This window comes from Xiphophorus couchianus, chromosome 14 (assembly GCF_001444195.1).
Source record: "Xiphophorus couchianus chromosome 14, X_couchianus-1.0, whole genome shotgun sequence".
Classification (NCBI taxonomy): domain Eukaryota; kingdom Metazoa; phylum Chordata; class Actinopteri; order Cyprinodontiformes; family Poeciliidae; genus Xiphophorus; species Xiphophorus couchianus.
Window position 1 is genome coordinate 15,887,411 of NC_040241.1, and position 25,014 is coordinate 15,912,424.

General features: G+C 38.6%; 1 protein-coding gene across 5 annotated transcripts in view; it reads right to left on the reverse strand.

Moving 5' to 3' along the window:
• Positions 1-25,014, reverse strand: part of LOC114157692 (sodium/potassium/calcium exchanger 2-like) — a 58,552-nt gene that overhangs the window by 15,458 nt on the left and 18,080 nt on the right. The window contains exons 4-8 of one of the 5 annotated variants that reach the window (XM_028038816.1): positions 20,877-20,924; positions 18,503-18,611; positions 13,764-13,778; positions 5,349-5,399; positions 578-676 (exon numbers count right to left, since the gene is read on the reverse strand). In XM_028038816.1, the coding sequence (XP_027894617.1) occupies positions 578-676; positions 5,349-5,399; positions 13,764-13,778; positions 18,503-18,611; positions 20,877-20,924 (322 nt within the window). The remainder of the gene's footprint in view (positions 1-577; positions 677-5,348; positions 5,400-13,763; positions 13,779-18,502; positions 18,612-20,876; positions 20,925-25,014) is intronic. The other 4 variants (XM_028038817.1, XM_028038818.1, XM_028038819.1 and 1 more) reach the window with 4 other exon arrangements.

Below are 25,014 nucleotides of genomic sequence, written 5' to 3' on the forward strand. Positions count from 1 at the left end.
ACCCCAGAGCACATCTTCATGACCCTGCAATGACAATCTCTGTAGTGGCTGATTTTTAATCTTTTAGTGTGGTCTGTGTTTGTTTTAAAGGTTGCACTTAAAAAAGAGAGCAGGTGAGCCATCCTTAAGTATAGGTCACAAGTACTCAAATTAAGGTTCTCCAAATTAGGTAAAGAAAGTAAGATTGAGAAATTTCATTCAGTTACTTGTGACCTATTAGCACAAATACTTTTAGGTGGCTGAATTCGCTTTTTTTCAGCATGTAAAAGTCACTTTAAGGCATGAAACACCAGAGGTATTTTGAAGAAATACCTCATCTAGACTGGTAGTCCCAAAACGTTTTAAATTCCAACCTACAAAGCAACAGTGGATTGACTTCAACAATTGGTTTAATATACCAGCAAGTAGGGCGATTCAGTAACAATAAAATCTGTAAATGGGATTTTTAGTGGACTGGGTACAGCTAGTTCCAGCTTCACGTTCGCTCACTATACTCCTTGGAGCACTGAATCACCGAGTGACATTCTCAGAAGGACAGCGAGTTAATGTGTGTTCTTGCAACAGCCGAGGTTGTTACCTGCACGGCTTGCTACTCCATTGGCCTTCTCGCTGTCCTCCACTTGGCATTTCTTTTTAGCGATCTTGTGAAGGATAGATGCCTTCTCACGAAATTTACCTGCATGCACAAAAACAGAAGAGGAGACTTACTGAGATTAAATTCGAAGCAACGCATCTTCTAATGTGCTCAGTTTCGCTCCTTCGTTGTCAACGTTGACCAGCTGTAGGTCACATTCAGGAAGCACAGGAAAAACAGGTAAGCAGTGCTAATGTGTTCGAACAATATGGCGTCAGTATGAGGCGGAGTATCATATATAGTTGATATTTGCAATGTCTTGATCCTAGACGGAGGCCGAGAGAGAAATCCGTCTTCTGGAGGTCAGACTCATTTAGTCTTTATCAGCTTTAGGAAAGAGGAAACAAAGCAAAGTTCTTCAAAAATACAACATCAACATGGAGATCCTGTTTCATTCCCAACAAAACCAGAAAACAGAACACACTAATACAGACACCCTAAAAAAACCTGAGTGGAATCAAAATTTGTGGAGCATGTTTCCGACAATAAATTGAATTTTTAAGGTTGTGTGCTTAGCAAGAGATGGACGTTTTCAAGTGAGCAAACCTACAAGTAAATATTCATGTGCTTTCATGTATATGTTTAGCTGGATATCTGCATATCAGACCCTGCATGTCTGTTCTCCCCACGCCTGATTTCCACCACTAAAATCGATGCAAAAGATTTTTTATTTATTTTATTTCAGACAGCACGGCCGATTTGTAAGTGCTCGACACAGTAAGGCGTCAATATGTACTCCACCCAGCCATGTCGACACTGTCTGTGACCTTCAGGCAAAATCATTAATAACCCCAAGTTGCTGGCTGCTCCTCTGCTCCCGTTTCCTCTCTCTCTCACTCCTCGTCTCTGCATCGCTTCTCTTCCTCGTCACTCATCCATCTTTCTCTCACCTCGTCTGTCGTTGTTTGGCAAAGCACGACCCCCTCGCACCCTCCCCGTGCCAAAACAGCAACACGAGCACACACGGCACGCGCCACATTTTCACAAGACGGCGTCACATGTTTGAAAGCCCAGACATCACTCACCTTAGGCGGTTATTCTCAGTTGCTTTTGTGTTTGACAACGAGTGTGAATTTGTGTAAAATGTGGGTGAGAAATCATCGTCGAGACATGCTTTCTGCCAGAAAACACTCGAGAACCCAACCAAATTTATGATCAGTAGACTCATTTTAATCTGAGCAAATTCAAAATGCAATTTTCATGAGATGATTTTGGGAGGGGAAAGCTGTCCCAACCAATCTGATCGCTCGGGAGACAAAAGAAATGCCTCCAAATCTAAAAACTTGTTGTGCCATCCTTGGCTGAGGCGAATACCATCAGGAGTTCCAGAGGAGTTTTCGACATCTTCTTTGCATAATTGTTTGAAATCAATGAAATTGGATGGTTTCTGAAGCGTTAATGGCATGACACAGCATATATGTCAGAGTCCAGTTCAGAGTTTACTTAGATAATAAAAATAACTGTTTTGCACTAAAGTCTTATGACTGTGTTAAACTTTGGTTTTTAAGGTTAATAACTGTCTGAACTTAGGGTTTATGTCACGTCTTTATTTGAATTATTCTGCATAAAATATAGACTTCTCTTGAAGTCTCACTTTTAAGGTCAACTGCCCAAGTTTATATCTGGAGCTGCAAGTTTCAAACAGAAGTCCAATCTCACAGGAGCCTGTTGAGAAGCTATTTGTTTTATTTTTAGCTTGTCTTATAAATATTATTGAATAAAATGTTCCCTTGGGTATAAAAAGAACTCTGAGTCAGTGCCGACTCTCTGAAAGAGCAGTTCTGACTCTTTGTTTCATCTCACCTTGCTCAAGATTTCTAATAAACCTGACTGAGAGCTTCTCATCTTAACAGTGATTGGATAAATGTTTGCCCAGCACCTGCCCAAAACCTTCAAAAAATATATTTTGGAGCCATTCAGAGGTGATTTGTTGTTTGCTTCTCAACATTGTTCTGCAGGATAACCCAAGTATATGTGAACATAAAATTCACATGCTAAACAGCAGAACTCCTGGTTATTAAGCACTGGTTCTACCACCGCCATGCGTGAAGGTGTGCTGCTTTCAAAACATTTTTTGCATTTATGCCAGTAATGGGTTACAAACCTTCCAAAGAGTTCATCAATATGTTTGTTGGAAGAAAAAAAAAGTGGAATGATAAATGTTCGTCTTGGTCAACAGTAGTTTTTGTCTTGGATCTCTCCCACAGTGCTTAATAACAACTTTAGCTAATGCTAATATGCTAAGACATCTCTCTTATTAAGGATTCTATCTTTTAAATGTCCTGTTGAGTGAATATGAAGAGCATGTCTGTAAAGCAGATGACTGAGGGTCTACCCATGGAGAAAGTGCAATTCATCGTCCAGTTAGTATCTTTTTATTTCACTTGTGTTATGGAATCATAGACCATTTAGCAGTTTACCATTTAGCATAGATCATCTAGCTCTTTCCTGAGAGAAAATAAAATATGGAAAAAGGTTTATGGAGACGTCGGCTTTTAATGATGTTGCAAATATATGAAGAAGATGTTCTCACAGGCAAACAGGACTAGCTTGTTATCGATAACTTCAGACTTGCTTCAGTGTGTTTTTGTATATTAATGAATTCTGAAAGAACTATAGACAGGGGCACTGTAATTTGTGGAATATTTAAGAGTCTTTGAGAATAACCAAGCCCATTCCTTCCCCGCCTGCCTGGCTCTGACACAGCCGCTCTGCTTCCCTGTCAGCTCCACTCGTTACGTAAGCGGCAGGCGGATGAGTCACTCCGGTTTGCCAAATTCAGCAACGTACGTCTCAGGTGTGCGCACCCGCTGCTGGTGTAAGTGAACCCTCCAAGCGGGCGCTGAGGCGTGGATGATGTATTTCTCAGCAACGCAGATGGGTTACAGAAACAAAGAAACCGAACGAGAGCAATGGAGGAAAAAAACAGATCTCTTGTTTCTTGAAGTCTGAACATGAACGTGCATGTGTCCGCTTGACGTTTTAGCAGGCTGCGAAGCAGATATTTTAGTACATTCACAGAATTAAATCACGGTTCCTTGCAAAAGTATTCACAGCCTTTGATATTTTCCACATTTTTTTACAGTTGCAACTACAAACTTTAATTCATTTTTATTATACTTTTGTTTGACCAACGGAAAGTATTGCATAATTACAAAATAAATAATTATGGCTATTTTGACATTTTATGGTAAAATATAAAATGTGCCTTTTTTTTTTTTTATTCAGCCCCATTATTCTGTTAGTCCTAAATGAAATCCAACACAACCAATTCAATTGAGACATTACATCTTCATTATTAATATTACAGTGCCTCTGTCTGTAATTCAATTTTACTATGAATTGAGCTCTTCTGTGAAAGCCTGGGGAGGTTTGTTAGCGTGAGCAAACAGTAGCACGGAGGTGTAGGAACACTGCAGAGAGGTCAGGGAAAATGTAGAGAAATCTGAAGCAGAGTTAAATTAGATTATTGTTCTAAACTGAGAGGCCGAATTAATCAGGAATACCAAGAGAGGTAGAGTAACTCTGGTGGAGCTAAAGAGATCCACAGCTCTTGGAAAATTCTGACCAAATGACTATTTGTTCTGTACAGCACAAATCTGCATAACGATTTGATGCCTTGAGATGACTAAAAGAAAACTATTAAAAGTCTAAAACTCTGACACAGGACCTCCAGGGCACATTTGTCAAACTCAGCCTGCCATCGCTTTTTACAGATTTTATCTGTATACCGTCAAATTTAATCAATGTGAAAAGTTCTTAAATATTGCTTAATGTCAAGAATTCACTCAATGTAGAGACAGATATTTATTCATATTTTTGAAATTTCTTAATGGGTTTTATCTACTTTGTTCTTCCACAACCAGACCTTTGAGAACATCTTGGATCTAGGTGTGGCCCAAAATGAAAATGAGTTTGAAACCACTGCTCTAGGAGACACAACAAAAATGTGCCAGTAAGTTTTTGGTCAGAGGAGAGTTGCTGAAAATGTAACTTTTAGGTTTAGCTGAAAAGTAATACTGCATATTACTGTGCAACTGTAAGCTTTACAATCCAACTGAGAATTTGTGGCAAGACTTGAAATGTGATGTTCACAGATAATCGGCATTTAGCCTGATTGAATTTGAGGTCTTTTAAAAAAAATGGACAAACATCTCACTCTCTACAAGGAAAGATTGTAGCTTTATTTGCATTGAAATGATGGCCTACTAAGTATAGAGTTGCAAGAGACTTACACTAGGAAGAAGAATTTTTTTTGTTGGTTTGTCCAATAAAATCTTAATGAATTACATTAAAATCTGTGGTTGTAACATGGCAAAATGTAAATGAATACATTTGCAAAGCACTGTGAAAAACATAGGACTCTTTGGTTTTACACAGCTAAAAAATAAAACGAAAACACCTCACAGGAAAACACATATATTTTTTGGATAGTGACAACAAAGCTTTAAATAAAAAAAAAAAGCAAACTTAAAAGGAAAATTTTAAAAATGGCATGGACACCATGATTTGCACTTATGTCAGTGAAATCTCAGAGATTGTTGTCAAACTGAAAAACAAAACAATGCAAAATGTGTGTCACGAGCAAGAACACAAAAAGAGGGTGGAAAAGTGCTGATTCATCATGAGAAGATGAGGAGGAGAGAGACAAAACCAAGAGGGGATGACGACAGCTGAATTACACAAGGAAAATAGTGAAAACTTTTGGGCTTACCTTCCTCAGTCATTGAGTGATAATATTTTAGTTTCCCATAAGTCCCAAGCTCTACAACATCACAGCAAAAGACACAGGGTAAGGCAACGGACACACAAAGAAAAGGGAAATAGTGAACATGACAGAACAGCACAGGTCCGCTTGGCTCAACGTAGATCACGTACTGTGCAAAACACTCACACAAGACACAAGACGTGACAACAGAAAGAAGAAAAATCTCTCTGAGTCATCGCTGCATAAGTGCAAAACAAAGATTGAATTGTATAAAAAATACTCTGGACCCTCACAGTGACTCGGTCAGAAGGAGAGCCTCCCAGTGGCAGAGTGTACTTAGATAGAAAGTGTATATAAAAAAAAATAATGAAAAAAGAGTGGGATGAAATTATGACACTTAAAACAGTAAATTAAAAACAAACAGACTGAACGAGGATGTAAAACATATCAGGTCAACATGCAACAACCACAGAAAAAAGATGAGTCCTCCTCTCCTCTGTATGTGACCCTTTTCCAAATAAAACCTCGTGAGTCAGCGTTTTATTTCAACAATGAAACCACAATGGCTAATTTGATTCCCTTACTGAAGCAGTTCTCCGTGCCACAGGGACCAGGACGGTCAGCACATCTGCATGATGAATTAGCCAGGAACACAAATCTGCAGCAACAGCTGAATGTGAAGCAGGAGAACACAAGCTCCTGCCTCCCACGTTGCTCTTTGCCTCAGAAGTAAAAAAAAAAAAAAAAAGAAAGGAAAAAAGCATCTCACAGCTTGGAGCTGTTCTGTTCCAACTATAAATATGTTCACTTGTCTCCCAGCACAGCGTTTCGGGTTGTGTGCTCATTTGATGATGCACACAAGAATAAACTACTGCCTGAGTACATCTGTTAGGACAGAAAATCATTTAATAGACAGCAAACCAACGGCATGTACAGTGCAGAGTCTTAAAACAGAGATCCCACCGCTACCAGCTGGTGGTCATGACTGCAAAGGTTCTGAATATAAATAAAACAAAAGCTAAGGAGCATAAAAAACCTATCATACACAACACAGACCGCTTCACTGTTTGACTTCCCACTGAGCAGAAAGCACAATCTAAAACAGAATCTAGCTGTAGCTTATGTTTAGTCCTGAACTGCCTGTTAAATTTAGACCACAAGGACATTACTGAGAATATGATGACTAAATATATTCCTTGTAAATGGTCATGTTTTAGTCCAATACTTTGCAAGAGAATAAATACACAACATAGAACTGCACAAAAAGAGACATACATTGCCAAAAAAAAGTATGCCTCCTTACAGATTTCTCATGATTTTGCATATTGGTCACATTAAAGTTTGTCAAGCAACTTCTACTATCATACAAAGATAACCAGAGTAAATATAAAATGAATAACATAGTTTTTTTTAACCTACCTGGGTCTGTAAAGTTATGAATTACCAACATTTTTTGCTTCATTAGCTATACCTGATTACTACCTCACAGGAAAACTTAAGAAATACCTTAAATAGAACCTGACTGACAACATGAAGTAGGCCAAAAATCTCAAAAAGCAACACGATTCTCTGAATTTCAAAACGAATGCAAGATCAGAAAAAAGGCATTTATTTATTAGTCCGGGAAAGTTTACAAAGTCATTTATATGGTTTTGGGACTACAGCAAATCATAGAGTCATCCATGACCTACGAATGGAGAAAGCATGAAACAGTGGTTAATTGTCAAAGAAGGTGCTAGTCTACCAAAACCACTTTAAGGGAGCAATGGAGATTCATGCAGGATGTCACAAAAGAACCCAGAACTGCGTTCAGTGCAAAACAGGTAAAAGTCAGTGATCAAGATTCAACATAAGAAGCAAAATGGACAAAAACCACTGCTGGTCACTAAGAACAGAGGCCAGTGTCACATTTCCAAAATATCATCTTGATGATCCCAGATTTTTGGGAAAATACTTTGTTGACACACAAGACAAAAGTAGAAATGTGCAACTTGTTCCATTTGCAGTAAAATTAACCAATCATATCAGAGAAGGGATTTTACACCTACAGTCAAAAATTGAAATGATAGAGTGATTGCTTTAGACTGATTTGCTTTCTCTGGCCTTGGATAACAAAAAAAAAAAAAAACAATCACTCAGTTCTGCTCTCCACTAGAAGCTTCTGAATCTCCAACCATCTTAGACTGATGCAATGATCCTTAAGCACACCATGAGCTCCTCCTCTGAAAGATTCAAAAACACAGCATCACACACTGACTTAAATATTTGTTTTTGTGGTTGAAAAATTTCTAAAGTGTCTTTTCACAAGGAAAACCCTATTAATTTCTCATTATTAACAACAATTGAGTGAGAATCAATCGTTGTTGATTTGCTGACACAAATAAGGGTTTTGTTTGACAGCTGCCACTTGATTGACTGTAACTCAGCAGAATGGTATAGTTAAAGTGTTTCACTGAAAGTCTCTGAAGAGCTGCACATTTAAACAAGTTCGAAAGGTTTATTGAGCAATCCAGACTACTTTCTAAATAACACAATAACACAATTACAAGAAAAATATCCAAATGCGTCAGGGGATGGAAGAAAACCCAAATTATTACCCTCACAAAAAGGAAACTGATATGGGAACCATCAACGCTCAACCAACAACTGCAAACTGCTAGACCCGGTTTCACAACAGAAACTTTCAAGCTTGGCTAAAGTTTGCAGCTCCCCAAATGGATAAGCTTTAACTTTTGTTAGTGTTTCTTGTGGATTTATATGTACTAGATATTATTTATGTTATTCCTGTGCTCACGGTGTTCTCCTTGTGTCATTTTTATTGCTCAGCCTCCCTCATTTCTCAGCCACATGATTCCCTCCCAGCTGCATCCCTTCAATAATCTCTCATTTGTTTTCTATCCAGCAATCTTTCTCCCTGCGACATAAGACTCCTGGTTTCATCAGTTCATCAGTACGCCACAAGCGAAAAGGTTTTCTTTTCTACAAAAGAAAAAAACTTGAAGTCAAAGTGCAACTTCACGAAGAACATTTAATCATGTTTCAGTTTGGGTGCAGGTATATATGCAGTGAATGTATCCGTAAGTAGAAATAAATAAAAAGTATGTATTATCCTATAAAAGACTTAGCCTAAATATCAAATGTCTTTGAAAATAATAATTTACAAAATGGGCAGAAAGCAGGAACATTCTCATAAGGCCTTGCCAAATCAAACCAAACTGATATAATAACAAGAAAAACCTTTAGAAATAGGAGAAGGTGTACCCACTGCCCTAAATATTATAATAATCAGCTTTTAAAAGAACTGTGCACTCAGAATGCCCTAAAGTTAATAAGCATTTAGAGAAAAAAATGGCATAAACCCCATTAACAACATTTAAAAGACTAAATTATATTTGTTGTTGTTATACTTTGTAAATGGTCTGAGAGAAAGAGCAGGAGGGATGCAAAAATTATTCTAGGTCACTGAGGACTAACCATAACAGGCCTGAAATATCTCATAACTATTTTAGCCAAACCATTTTTAATATGTTCTTTTCATTATGCTGTTTTAAACTTAGCAATAAATTTCAGTCTCTTTACCTATTAAACTTTATTTCTTTCACCTACAGTTTTTATCTGACTTTGTGTTTTTTGTTTTAATCCATTTTTTTACGAGCGTAGTGCTCAAAAACACAGCAGCTTTGTCCATGGAGCTCGTCTCCCGAGATCTCCAAAAAATGACAAGCAGGTGACCTTGTCATTGTTATGCTAAAAAATGTGTTTACTGAATGTTTACCTTTACAAGCAAAATCTCTCTAGCATGAACAAACTTTTTTTTGTTTAATCTCAAAAATAAGAGAGCTCTGAAATTGAATAATGTGTTAAACATTGAATATAGAATGATATGCGTAAAAGTGATATTAAACAACCTCATTGTCATTTTTTTAAATCTCTTTTCAATCTAAAACCAGTTGAGTCTAACGTAACACATCTATCAGAGTGCAAAAATCTTTTTCTGTTTGGCTGAATAGGCTCTCGTGATGTTTCCTCCCTCAGACGCTCAGACTATTAAGGACCTGAGCTGAGTCCAGAAATTACAAAAACGTAAGCCAGAACTGATAGACTTCTCCATGTCCAACAAGTTTGGTAAACAGAGGAGCTGTTGCTGCAGATGTTGTTCATCTCTTCAGAAAGAGACAGAAGTGGAATTGCACAAATTGACTTGCAAGCTTGTTCCATAAGCGAGTAGATAACACTGCATGTATGGCCACAGTAACAGTCTCCTTAGTATCATTTATCTCTTCCTTTGAACATGATCCATATTTCATGACCAGAGGTGAGGACTACAATCTGACATGAATATTGTGGACTTTGTTGTTTTTTTTCCCAAGAACCCGTTCACAAGCCTGTAGGTAGCAGTTCACCTATTCCTGGTTGAAAATCAATAAGTTATGAGGCTGATTGGTTTTTGACAGATGCTCACTATCTATTAAAAACCAATCAGTCTCATAACCTTGAAATAATTTGACTTGGCTTAATCTTCCTACACAAGATTGTCATTGCAAAAAGACTATAAATTCCTTTACATGCAGATAATGCTATACATAGAAAAGTGTTGCAGCAAAAACTTATCACTGATATTTATCATATTGAGCGCGCAGCCGCTCTGCTCTAGTGATGAAATTATAGCAAAAATCTCATGCTGCATAGAAGACTTGGCAGTTCTGAAAAATCAGTCTAATGAGATGAAAATGTGATGAAAATGTGTCTCACTGCAACATGCCTCGCTCTTCTGCTGCACTTATAGAAAAGTGCTTGAATCTCATTTGATTAGATGATTTCTATTTAAATTCACAGCAAAGTGAATTCTGTAACTGAGCCCAGTTACTTCAAAGCAAAATTACTGCCTTCACACAGCGTCGTGTTCATCCTGTGCAAGTGTGGAAAGACAGCCAGGTTTGTTGTTGTTTACAAACCAAACTCTTGTCCTTGTGACGTGACCTCCAAACCGTGGGTGAGCCAAGCGTGAGAGTGAGTGTGTGTACGTGTCCAGATTGTGTGCTGGGGGCTGGAGAGTCAGGGGATTCACAGTCTGTGCAAAAGCAAAAAGGCTTTTAACATTGATTATATCACCCAAGCGGTCTAGGCTGGCTGCGAGGTCTAGCATGTGTGGGTATGTGGTTTGATAACAAGAACGATGGATTGACAGATGATGCGATGGCTGGCTGAGCCCAATTACATAACACACTGGAAATGTGATTAGTTATCAACTTTACATGAAGTGGAGCAAAACTTCTTTTGAAAGATAGGATCCATAAGAAAGACATAAATTATTTATCTAAAAAAGTGGAAAAGCTTTTAGGGAAAACACACATTTGCATTATTGCTGAGAGAAAACAGCTACCCAAGTTGAACTTTGAGCATTTTTTTCTAACACAATTAAAGCAATTTGAAATTCCAACAGAGGGTTAGGCCCAAAGCACACCGTCTGCATCTGAATTTTCAACGCACCACCAGGCAGAGTGAGTATTCACGTGAGAGTATGTACCCCGGAAATCCCAGTAATGTAAAAACAAACTGGTCTGACAGTAAACAGAAAGCTAAGCAAACCATTGTTTCACTCTTTCATTTTTTCTGCATTTTTGCGCTCCAAACATTGGCAGTTTTTTTTTTTGCAATATTTTACCCCAAAGCGGATGTGTTTTACTTTGTCACTTCCTGTCTCAATTCTGATATTCCCATCAAATTTCTGGAAGCTCCGGACAAAATATACCTCAGGTCCTTAAGATTGCAAACGAACATGGATCACAAAATTGATCTGAGTTTCGTGCCTATGGTAAGGCACAAACCCACCCTGGAATGGGAAGGTTCGCTACGTCAGAACTAATTTGGCAAATGTGTTTCCATCTCCTCCAAGTGCATTAACTCTTTATCAGAGAAACTAAAACCTCCTTAAATGAGTGTAAAAACTTCTTCAACTGCTTTTGCTCTCCATTTGTTGACTTCTCACATTTTTAAGCACACACTGCACTGTAAGCTGTCAAGGTCAGATACAAGGATTGGGGGAAAATGCATTAAAAAGTAGCAAGAATCCAAAGAAAACCAATAATAAAATACCTTCAGGAGGCTTATTCAACAACTGACTAAAAATATGTAAAAAATAAAATTATGAGTGGCTTAAAATCTTTGCACTGTACTTTACAGACTGCACTGAGTGTAGAATATCTAAGTCCTATCTGGAAACATCTACCATCAATGTGATGTTATACTATGTTCTCTACTGCTATTAACCATGGAAGAGTTGTGTTGTGTTAATACAACATTAAAGTAAAAAAAAAAAAAGTCAATGTGTTATATTTGTAGAAATGGAAAATGCATTTCCATTGCCCAGGGGGTCAGTGACAGTGAGTGCAATATTGAACTGTGTGATCAATGTGGCCCTGGGTCACCAATCACACACAACTGCTGGTGTGTGAAGCGTTACCTCCTTTCTATTTATGGTTGTAAAATTTAAGAGAAAATTATTATTTTCTCAATATTATTTGTGTGGATGAATGCAAAATGAAGAGCTAATTGGACGTCCTTTGATTAGCATCTAAGGTTTCCAAGGAAACTGGAAAGCTATGCCCTCTTTCGTGCCACCAGCTTACTCTGTAAGCAGTTTGTGTGCCAATAAGTGTGCATCATGGTTTACACAGATGACCTTCTCTGGTCTCTACTCGGACCACTGACGAGCTTGGTGTGACCTGCGCTCGATAAAAAAAAAGAAAAAAAGACCTGACATCAACAAAGATGCGCAAGGTCACTGTGGCAGGGTGAGTAATCTTTCTTGTCTATCTCAGTGAGATAGCAATCAACTGAAGAGTGACTGAACAGTCTGAGCCACAGCAATAATGCTGCACACACAACAGGGCTGTGAGTTGGTGGATATTTAAAGCAAACAGCACGTTAAATTACATTTTCTTTCTCTTTCTATCTGTAAAACATGCATTTAGTTTCATCTGCAGTTCTGGCCAGAAGTTAACCTATAGTCAGGATGGACAAGCTGACTTTTTTAATTTGGAGCTTTTATTGATTCGTTTTAATCTTTCTTTTTCTAGCATGCAATGATTATACAACTTCAATGATTTTTAGAAAACCAATAAGTGGATGCAGAAGTTTGAATTTGTTGTGAAAGTTCTCCGCATGCGGTCAGAACTGAACATTCGGGGACTGGTTTTGGACTGTTGCTACTATATTTAACTAGAGCGATAAAGTATTGTTTTTACAACAGAGAGCAGCTGACTATATGAAAGCATCTGATTGTGTATCTGCTCCACCTTGAATCCTTACATTCTCCTCCTCCCATTTCACATCCAGTTATCCTTTCAGGCCTGTCCAGCATATATGAAACACCCCACCTAAACTCCACCCAAATATAATCCAAGTCAACTTATTCCATTTCCAGCTTACCTTTACTATTAGGTATGATCCGCAACATCAAATGTGACCTTAATAACTAGAATGAGCATATGTCAACCTGTGTGATAAATCTTATCGAAGAGCTTAAAGCAAATTCAGGAATGCCGCCTGAATCCTGAGTGGGGTTTTTAAGAGTCTCGTCTCAGACGGTCGACTGAGCAACAGCCCTCCCCGCTCACTCCCAATATCTCTGTGCCATTCAATATTTAATGGCGTTCCTGAGTGATTTTGTTTGTAGCTGCATATGGATGGAAGAACTTCATATTAGAGCTTGAAACAAACTGTCCCAGTCCATTACTACGTTTTTTTTTCTTCTTCCAAGCAGATCTCAAGTATGTCACAACACTAAAATACATTTGAATTCAGAGGAGCACAAGACAAACAGATGGGCAAAGGATTTGATGCTGAGTAAACACAGAAACCGTCAGGATTAGGTGAATGTGAGTCAATGACAGTTTAATTTTAAAAAAAAAAGAAACTTAGGGAATAAAAATGACTGATTTCTCTGTTGAGCTCTTATTGACTTTAAGTTCTGATGACAAGGATTCAAGAAAAATTGCATGCGTTTATATACTAATGGCAAGATAAAGGAACCGACACGCCATCTTCTTCAAACTGGAGTTCCACACAGAAAACATTGACGAAAAGCTAAAGCATTCGCGAATTTAAAAGAGGAGAGAGAGGATCGGGAACGATGGGCAGGGGGGAAAACAATGCAGAAATGATCACAGAGGGGGTTTCCAAGCAGAAAGCATCCACAGAAGAGAATGGCATATTTAAGGGAGAGAGCTGACATACACCACAGAGGCGTTAAGGACATGTATACATAAGAGAGCACGTCGGATAAGAGCGGCTTCCCAGATGTTGGAATGAGAACAAACATATCTGCTGTTGGCATATACGAGGGGTGGGAAGAGAGGAGGAGGAGGAGGAGGAAGAGGACGGGGAAGAAGGGACACAGAAATTAGAGGAGTAACTCACCAGAGTCAGCAAATTCTGAGGGGACAGTAAAAGAAAGAGAAATAAGAAGAAAACAGAAACAGACATGATAAATCCAGGTGATCTTCAGTGAGAAAGCGAGAACTGAATAGTTATCGGGCAATATTTCAAGATGAGAAATATTGTAAAAGGGTCAACAAACCATTTTCTATGTTAGTAGTTCAATGAAATGAGGCAAACTTAGAGAAATAATTATTACATCTGGGCATAGAAAGTTAAATTAGAAGTAAGGAACCACTCTTTCTGATGTCTTACAAAATATGAAATATGTCAAGGTGCATCTCCATAAACTATATTATTATCATAAAGGTGAACTTGTCGTAGTGATTCAGCTCAAAAAGTGAAAGAAAAGTGATATCCCTTGTATGTCCTGATTTCTTTTTTTCTACCTTGAACATCAAAAAATTCTCAAAAAACACACACGAATTCAAACTTTGGACAAAATTACAAGTAACTAAATGTCTTACAAACAGACCCACACACGCACACTTTTGCCATCTGCTTATCCCAAACATGCCTACACTTGCATAACAAACTGAACTGTTACTTCAGCTGTTTCAACCATTTTTTACCATTGGTTCATTTAAATGCTGTGCTTATGTTCCAAATTATGATTTGGTACTGTTTGATGCATTAGATGTAGCTATTCAGCATATGTGATAATGAATATGTTTTATATCTAGAGCAATCTTTTAATTCGCAAGGACCTGAATGCGTGGATGTATGTATGAAATATTTACAGCATAAAATGGGATTATTATTCAGATAAGTTAAATAATAATAAAAGTACATTTCAGTCATTAAGAACAATAAAACCGAAGTGTGCCCATTCGTACAATTAGATAAGGTAAACTGGCAATAAATCGGAGAAACTCAGAGTATCTTTAAGCTAATCTCCATCAGCTTTCTGAAGCTCTGCTAGAGCTTTTCTTTAAAGCATTTTCACTCATTTTCTAACCAGTCTTTATACTTGGCTGACACAATTTACTGTGTAGTAAGTGCTAAAAAATGTTTTAAGAATTAATAGATCAGACAAAAGTGAATATAACAAACAAAATTTCTGATATGGTCAGGTACCAAACATAAAACGAGTGAAAAAGCAGCCAAGAAAAAACTTTTTCTAACAAAAATACTAGAAATCCCTAAAATCTGCTTTTCAGAGCCATTTTACTAGGACCCAAAAAGTCTGGTTTATTATATATATAATGTGAATATGAAAAAAGGAGGGATTCAAGACTTTTGCACAGTATTGCATGTTGTATTAAATGTGTGGCTTTGATTCTTCTAAGAAAGAAAAAATATCCCAGATACACACTGGCCACATGACTGCGGCTCCAGAGCCCAGATCCACTGGTGTCAGCAGAAGGTAAAGGGCTGAGAAATTATGAACCTAAAATCACGAAAGACAAAACTGCACATGCTCACACACGGGCACACACGCCTATGCATGCAACACAATTATGCTAACTAACCCCTCTCTAAAAATCTAACAAGAGGAAAAGCATTTCCGAGAACCGGAGAGACAACCTCAGACGTTCGTTCAGCATGGAGGCACAGACAGCTTATTTTGAGAGAGGCCTATAAAAAATGAATGGATTGAGTCCTGCTAGCTCTCTGCAGCCCTGATAAACTGCTCTTAAAGGCCGAGAACAGACAAGGACAAGCAGCACGGTCTCCATCTTTGATGAATACGCTTGTTTATGGGATGTCATGCTGTGAACTCATCAGCAAAATTGTCTTTTACTTCATGAAAATCGGTAAAATGTGCCACCATCAACTCAATAAATGCCCCAAATGTCATCTGCACACTTTACAAGGTGAATTTTAAAGCAACATATTTATGTAAAAGACTGATATCATTTTTATACGTCCTCTGGAGTATGAGAAATCTTCCCAAAGTACTACATGGAAATACCTAATTAATACATCCAAGTGAGCCGAAGCCTTAGGTGTTGCTTTTGTTCTCTTGAGTAATTTATTCATTGTGCACGTCGTGTCACACTGTACTTGATGTTTCTGTGCATTCACTTCCAGTCATTTGTTTGGCAAAAGACCCGTCAGTCAAGTCTGGAAGGATTTGTTCTGCATTCATACTGAATCTCCTGTTAAAAGTCTTTAGTTATTCATCAGCTCACAGGCACTTAATTTAAAACCTGAATAGCGCAATGTTTAACAGGGACTGAAACCAAAAGCAGTTCACTTTTAATGATAGAAACCCCGATGGAGATTGGATTGAATATAAAAATCTGCACAAAGCATAACATTCTGCAAATATCCATAAGTGATATTTATTCATGATACTGAAATGATGAATGCACAAGGGCACAGTTTGCCTTGTATTCCTAGCAGAGATGCATACAGATGCATGATTCAAAAGCCCATCTTTATTGCTTGTAAATCACTCAGAAGATGAGTCATGACATATTTTGGATTTCCAAGAAGCAAAGTTTCTTGGAGTAAAGCTTAAGTGCCTTCTCACTACTCATTAAATATCTGCTAATGTGATTCCATGTACCCACGGGAGAACTCTGCGGTCTAATGACTTTGGTTTATGATTGTTTTTGCCGTTTATCCAGTCAGGTATTACGTTATGCTGTCATGCTAAGAACGGTGAATGCTGTAACCGTGCCAACAATACACAGTACCTTATAGTACTTGAACGTTTGTTATATTACAACCACAAACCTATTTGTGTTCTATTGGGATTTTCCGTGACAGAGTATAAATGTGAGCAGGAGGGGAAACAATACATGGTTTTGAATTCTTTTATAAATAAAACTGAAAATGATTGTATAGTTAATAGATTGTAAAACTATCATTTGAAGCAGTCACAATCACAGGTGTTTTGGTTTATGATTTCCCAGCTACTTTCATTTTTTGCTTTTCAAAATAGTTCAAGTTTCGTCAAATTTATAGCATTTTTCACTTGGCTAAAAAAATTTTATTTTTAAAAGAACATCTACTTCCACTGTGCCCCCAAATGTGGCTTGTTTCAAATGGCAGAAATCACATTTTATAACATTTAAAAAAAAAAATTATAATATTTCTATGTATCATTTTCCTTCCACTTTATAAATATACACTACTTTGTATTAATCTGCCACATAAACTCCCCAGAGACACATAAGTCCAGGGTTCATCAAGGACTATAAATGTTTTTGTATGGTGGACAGCAGGTCTCTATGTCCCAAGCTCTATTAGAAGATACAAGCCTGCAAAATCTGTGCATACTGTCTGTTCTAAATAAAGATAATGTTTCTCATTTCATCCCTCATCTTTTCATGGTGGGATACGAATAAGATGACACAGCACCTCTACCAAAATATCAACATATTTATTCCCTCCCCCAGAGGTCTGACACTGCTGTTTTGCTGTTTCCTTAGCTGAGCTAATAGGCAATCATCTTGGATTAAAGGCAAATGATCTACCTACCACCTGAGCTGTGCTGTAGAACAAGTGTAATAAATCACTCTCGACATACACAACACAGGGACTTCACTGGTCTTTTTTGAGGTTTGATGGATTTGCAGGAGGTAAATAAGGCTCTTGTGGAATTATGTTCATTTGACAATTTCTTAGAACAGTTGGTGCTGCTCTTTGTTGGCAGGATTGTGAGGTTAACTGTAGTCGTACAGAAAGGGCTTTACAACTCCGGACAACTCCAAACTTACACAGCTGAAAAGAGGATTACAGTGAAAGTTTAGTTTTTGTTTTCTTGTTTGTTGTTTTGGAGTGGGGTTCTGTGAAGTAGTTATTAGTATGTGCTACGTTATCCACAGCAGCAAAAGTGGTAGAAATCTGAATCTGGATCAGAATAAAGATGATCATGCCAGTCAGATTATGAGCCCTGACAGAGCAAGGTAACCAATTTATGAAACAACTCCACAATTCTACACATGTGGCATGTGGCTGTTGTCATTTTGCAAAGTGATTTTGAACAGCCACTGTATACTGTTTACAAAATCCAAAATGTGAAAGTCTTTCACTCAAAGACCAGCTCATTTGGTTTACAAATGAGCTGTTGGTTGTCTTTTTTCTTATTAAGTACCAATCCAGGATCCTTTCTGAATTTTGCATTTGAACTTCAACCTGAAAAACTCTATTTAACCCTCAGCAATCCCTCTGCATGTGCAATTTGGATGTGTGCGTCACTTCTGCCTTTCTTGAAGTGAAGCACATGCCAATCCCTTTGTGTAAGGCTCCTGATCAAAATATTGTATTTTTTGGAATGTGGTTTGGTTGAATTAGCTGCTCGATCAAATCTTCCAGATGTCACTCAGAGTGGTGGCAGGTTCGCACTCAAAAGCGTTCCAAACAAATACTTGGAGAGCTGCGATCACGTTGTTCTGATTGGTTGTTGCGTTGGCCTGAAGAAAATATAGCGGTTTTTAAAAAATCTAAATCTCTGTTGTCCAAATCAAATGCAAACCACATAGTAAATGAGCCACCACTAGTGCTACCAGCCTCATCCACTCTGAACCAGTGCCTCCAAATGGACCAGTTGTCTGCATGATCGAAACAGCTGGGAAAGACTTATAAGCAAACAAGTTGTGTTCTTAGTGCAAGTTGTGTACTTCAAACAGTTTATTGGAAGTAATTTCAAGAGCAAAGGTCAAGATTGACGACACATGCCAGGCTCCCTCAGTCTGACCATATCGATTCATATTACGTCTGTTCCTCACAGTTAGAATTTTTTGCTTCTGTTGCACAAGTTACCTTACCTTCACTTAAAGGGTCCAGTGTGTGAATCATCAGTTGGAAAATGCTGTTTCTCATCAAACTGTTGTGCAGAGAAGCAGAGCTGCCTCCCCTTTGCAGGCGAGGCCTGGCCTACGAGAGAAGAGACGCATCGTCAGTCAAATACGCTGCTCCCAGTAATGAGCTCTTTCACTTTGAACTTTCATCTCCAAGTGAAAATCCCATCTGCTACATTGTATGATTTTTTTAAAAACCTGAATTGCAACGCTTACGTTCCGCATTGGTAACTCTCGAACTGAATCATGTTCCATGTAACAAACAAAAATCTTTTTGGCATTTTGCTGGGATTTTGTTTGAAAGACCAACACAAAGTATTGAATAATTGTGAAGTGGACAGAAAAGGATGCATATCTTGAATCTATGTCAAAAAAGCTTGTTGCTGCAATCACAGCTGCAGATATTAGGGCTGTGCTTGTATAAACTTTGTACATTTAAATACTGCCCATGGTTCTTTGTAAAATAGCTCAAGATGGCTTGTCTTCGAGTTGGTTGAAGACAATCTTTCAATGGACCACTTTAACACATGAATATGATTTGATTTAAGCTAAAATCCTTATTCATTGCAGCTCTATTGCCATGTTGCAGAATGTTTTCCAGCTGAAAGTTCTGTCTTGGTCCTTATCTTATGCCTTTCTATAATTTTTCTTCCAGAATTTATCTGTATTTAGCATTCCCAAAGGTTGATGCTGCCCCCTTTTTTTGAATGCAGGCACAACTTTGGTCTCATCTGATCAGAGAACCTGCTTCCACGTTTCTTACATAACTGTGACTAACTGCAAGAACACCTTACATTTGAAAATTTACCAATCTTGCAGTTTTCCATGGTTCTGGGAGATATTCAGAGCTTTATATATTTATTTTTAATCTAACTTTACACCTCTCCACAACTTTATCCCTGACCTGTCTGATGAGGTCCTTTTTGTTAATGTGAGGGCGTGGACTTTTGTGTGTGTTTTTGCTGTTAGTTTTGTCCCTGTGTTTTGAATCCTCCCCCTGATTGATCCCAGCTGTTTTTCGTTCCCCTGATTATCCCTCGTGTATTTAACCTCACCTCTGACCCCTGCTCCCCACTGGATCCTTGTCATGGTTTGTCCTCCCTGCCATTATCCAATCTGTGTCGTGTTACCTGTGCTTCCTGGTTTTTGTGGACTTCTGGACATCACTAAACTCATCCTCACCACCAAACCTCCAAATCATGATAGTTTATGATGCTGTTTGCTTGCCAGTGTCATCTAACATACCTCTGAGATCTTCACATAACTGCTGGATTTGGAAAATCATGCATCATTTTCCCTCAACTTCACAATTAGATGCTACTACTCTATTTTGTGCTGGTTTATTACAAAAGCATCAAATAAAATACACTGAAGTTTATGGTTGCGACAGCCAAAAATATGAGAAGGCTCGATGTCTATAAATGCTTTTGCTAGGACCTTTAAGCATTTGTTTGAAACCTTATTTATTTTAACTTAATAGCAAAGGATAATTGAAGAAATGTATTCTTTTGAAGTGCTGTGCAGTTCTAGTTACAAAATGGATTCAAGCCGCTGCATCATTTACTCATGAGTGTGCTTTGACCTTGGAAAAATGACTCCCTATAATCCTCTTTTCCATAAAACCCCTGTGTGCAACCTGAAACTAAGTAAAAAAAAAAAAAAACATTAAAAATCATGAAGCACTACAGCTTCTTATAAACATAAGCCCCTGCTAGTTGAGACAGGCTTGCTGAGTTGGAGTGACAGTTCAGTTTCTTCCTCTGAACGAATCCTCGCCAAGGTCACCTCCAGCAGCTGAAGCTGAGCTAGGGAAGAAGGAAACAAATCAGGCTCCATCACAGGTGACAGCTGTTGGGAATGTGTCTGCCTTTGGGTGATCGCAGGTGACGCGTAGGCACCGGAGGTGTGAGGTGTTAATTCACAAGTCTGTATGGGTGTGAGCGGGAGGCGAGGGAGACAATGCGCGATTGCTAGGGCTTGCCGGATGTGTGTCTTCTCTGCCGCTTGGTTTTATTTTCCTCCTCCTGCTCTCTGGATGGAAGCTCTTACACAAGCATTAAAACAGTCTGCAGACTGTGAGACACATGCTCCCTGTTTAATTGCCTTTTGCATGCCGCGTGCAAAGGCAAACGGAGGGAAAAAGCAAAGGGCTTCAGAAAACAGACGGCACTACTCTCCGCACACAGGGGGGCTGAGGCTTGGAAGTAGCAGTGTGCCATGTTTCGTTGACAGTGTGGTGGGAGAAGGAGTTACACAAAATTTACATTATAGACATCCACACAGAGAATGGGGACAAAGACGGAAGCGAGAAGGCAAAAAGCGTCCGTCAGACGAGACCTACCGACAACTTGCCATCGTCGTCTGGCGCCCCGGGGCTCAACTTCTCATCCAACACAAAGAGAAGAGGAAGTAAAAGAGGGGGGGAAAGGAGAGAAAGAGAAAAGAGGACAAACATGTGAAGCATGCCACACACATAACCACATGGACCAGATGAAAAGACAGCAAAAGAGATAGACAATACTGCACTGCAACAGTGAAGACTGACTGTGATGTTAGTGGACGAGACTTTGAGAGACAGATTCCTCTCCTGCCGCTGTGGCTGCCTGTTGTGTTTGTCACAGGCTGGGCAGGACCGGACTGCATCCGCTCGAATTTCCTTGAAATTCCTTCAGAAATGTCACTTTAGGTTTTCATTCATGGACGTCAGCTGTATTTCAGTCATTTATTAGTCTAGATTCTGAAACTTATTTATTCATATTTTCTTCTAGTGAGAGAGTTTCTTGTAATCCTTTCTGAACTTCTTTCACTTGTTTGGACTTTTTCCTAATTCTTCTGGTCATTTTCAGGGAAACATTTTATTCAGTTTACTCTAATCCAGGGGTCTCAAATTCTAGTCCTCGAGGGCCGCTGTCCTACAGTTTTTAGATGTGCCACAGGTACAAAACACTGGAATGAAATGGCTTCATTACCTCCTCCTTGTGTAGATCAGTTCTCCAGAGCCTTACTAATGACCTAATTATTCTATTCAGGTGTGGTGCAGCAGAGGCACATCTAAAAGTTGCAGGACAGCGGCCCTCGAGGACTGGAGTTTGAGACCCCTGCTCTAATCCATAACAAATTACTTAAAATGCTTCCACTTAGTTTTACAGCTTTGTAGGGGTGGGGGCATGAGACGTAATCATGGTGGTTCTTTTACTCACAGCTGTCAATTATGCCTTTGATATATTCAAAGGGAACAGGATCCATGACACACAAACTAGGTGAAAACTTGTCATGCAGTGGTGACTGGACTTTTGCTGCTTGGTGAAGGCCATGCAGTGCCAAAGAAATCGTTTCCATTTATTTAGTCAAATGAATGAATTTCTTTTAAAGATAACACAGTTTATCATAAGACAAAGTAAAAACCAACTAGATGATCCCCAAATAACTTGAACCTGAAAACTTTACGTTTGCTCTTCTGCTTGTGTACACAGTTAGGACTCAAAATTTTTTCTTGCTTCTCAATTACAAGATGAAAGTGTAAGGTATAAACATCAGATTGAAAACTAGCAAAAGAGAAACTAAAAATATCTATTAAAAAAAACTCTTGAAAATCTATTGATCATCCAAGCTTCTTGGATGATAAGTAAAGAAGAGGTTTACAATCTTTGCTTGGTAACGGAGCATACAGATGGACAAAAAAGAATATTATTTGTGGACTAGCAAGGTAAGATTTTATTATCATTGGAAGTGCCCCAAATCACTGTAGCCTCCATGATTTTCCACAAGCAGACTTGTAAGTTTGCCCCGACGAACTGAGTAATCAGACAATGAAAGGCCCTGGTCAGGAGATGCAACTGAAAAGCCAGTGGATACCTTGAAAAAAAACTCAGTTACTTTTCAGAGAAAACGTCATGGAAAGACCATTCTTGGTACAAGCACTCCACCAATTGTACTATTAAAGCACAGAGGTCAAAAAGAAACTATTTGTCTCTAATAGGCAACAAAGAGCCTTGGAGGAAATTGTCCTCAAGAACTTGAGTGTCTGAAAGGCAACAAAAAGCTAAATCTAATCAGGTAATTCGATGAAAGGTCATATTTGTTGGAGAATCCAGGATTTCAGCTTTCACTGGTCTTAGTTAAACTTTGCTCCCATGTGGCTTAAGATAATATACATATCTACTGCTGTATGTTTACAAAAGATCATTGACATTAAAAATACAGCTTTGTGATTTCCAAAATTTTTAGAACGTGCGCTGAAAATAATTTAGCCGACTCTGCTTTGTGTGTATTTGGGCTGATGACATCACAAAAGGCACAGCAATCAGTATTTTAGAAATATTATATCACAGAAATTTTTGACATATTTCAAAGCTTTTTAGTTGCATGAGCCTCAATTTGACTCTGATTAAGAATTTACGAATGCTGCAAAGAATTTGCAGTGGCCTGGGATTTTTTTTATCTTGCTACTTTCCTCAAAAATGATGACAACGGTATAAGATGTATTGTAGGGCTACTTTTGTAAGGCACTTTAATGTGAGGCCAATCATCTTCCATGTGTGTTGGTTAGAACCTAAAAGCAAACAGTTTTCTGTTCCTGTCAAGACACAAAAAGCACCCATTCTGCTCGACTTCCTCTCAAGTTGTGTTAAATCAACATGCTGTACTTTCTTTGCTCACTTAGTTTGGCAACCGAAGCAACAACTTGACAAGTTGCGCTTTCATCTTTTTGCAAGAAAGCGAGATTAGAGCATGATGCCAGCTTTTAATGTGACAACTTTGTCACAGAGAATGTGCCACAACATGCCAGAGACTTTTGTCTTTTAACAATCCCTCCATTTTTTCACCGCCGTCATTCTCAGCACGGCTCCATTTTTTTTTTTTTTTTGGCACATTCGAATGCTGCAACAGTTTTATTTTTGAAACAAAAGACCTTCCTAACTGACTGACTGACTGAAGTGCGTTCGCTTCGTCTCCAGAAAACCCGGGTGGGAAACAACAGTTGCCCTCCAACTCTAAACGCGAAAGGAGCGCAACGCATAAAAAGGCTTTTGTTTGGATCCTGGAAAATCAAGGCATTGTTTTCCTGCCTACGTGGTTTCAAAGAGGAACTTGCAGACTGTGGAGGAGCTGGTGTTCACTGATAAGCCTCCTCGATGTCCAATGAAATTCAGAAACTAATCCAGTTTGATCGCAGTGTTTGAAAACGCGCAAATTCCAAAACAGGGCCTTGTTGCTTGTTAACTCCGTGATTCATTTGCATGCTAAATGACAGCTTTGCACTGAATACCAAATCCGCTGACGGCTGCAGAGGGCTTCAGTTCATGAGGTGAAAACATCGGGGCGTGTTGGTGCTACTCCCCACAGATTACTGGGTTAAAGAGAGCAATTTAAATTGTTTGTGGCCGCTTTAGTGGATTATCTCGCATTTACAAAGTTTAAAATTAAATTCGCTCAAACTTTTCCTTGTTACGTGGATTTTGTGAAAAATCACTGACAGTGGCAGCTCCCACTGCATTATCAGTGTTTCTGTTTAGCAACTCATAATTTACCATGTATCAGCTTTGCCTCTGTGGGTTAATTGCAGAAGAGAGAAGGATGCAAAAAAAAAAAAAATCAAAATTCTTTTAAAAATTCAGCAGAAGTTGAGCTAATGCTGAGATTTTCCACGGAGTTATTATAACCCCCTCTCCCTATTCCCGTTTCACATTTCCGGGTTAATTCCCTGCACACTGCAACATAATTATCTTATTTCACTCCACAGCATCCGGCTCCAAAGCTAGTCAGGAGATTTAGGGTGAAAGCAGGTGAATATGCCGGATGGAAATTATGCCATGAGCTCCCCCCATTAAGCCGGCGTTAAATAGTATGACTAATAATCGCGCAGGAAGATTAGCATGTTCTCTGGAGTTTTTCTGTTCCCTAATACCAGCAGCAGCGTAGCCGAGCTCTTACGTAATGTCACGTCAGGATCTTTCTTGGAAGCGGATCAGCTAGGGGGGTGATAAATGTCCCTCCGGCACCGTGTGAGTCTTAACACAGTGTTATGGAGATTTATTGATTAACAGCTTGACTGGATGTAAAAAAATAAATAAAAATATACAAATAAAACAGTTCATTTTTCAGCACTCAGCCACAGCTTAACGTCAGGAAGTTTTAGAGGGATGTGTGATGAAAAGCTGAAAGCCGAGCCGGAAGTCCTGAATTTTGAATATCAATGGTGGATTATAGGTCTTTACATATGAAATCTGGGAGCATAAAAATATTTCTATTTATGGAGGGATCTCATTTGCATTTTCTTCATGCTAAATCTTTGAGGCAAAATTACACAGAATTACAGTTTTTAAATGTTTTATGCCTTGTTAATGACTGACTTTATTTAAATCCATGACACAGTCGGTATTTATTCTTTGAACAAAATAATTCACGTCATTCTGTTTTTGACAGTGATGTGAACATATTTCAGTGGGATGAAAGATTAATCTAGACTGACAGGTGAA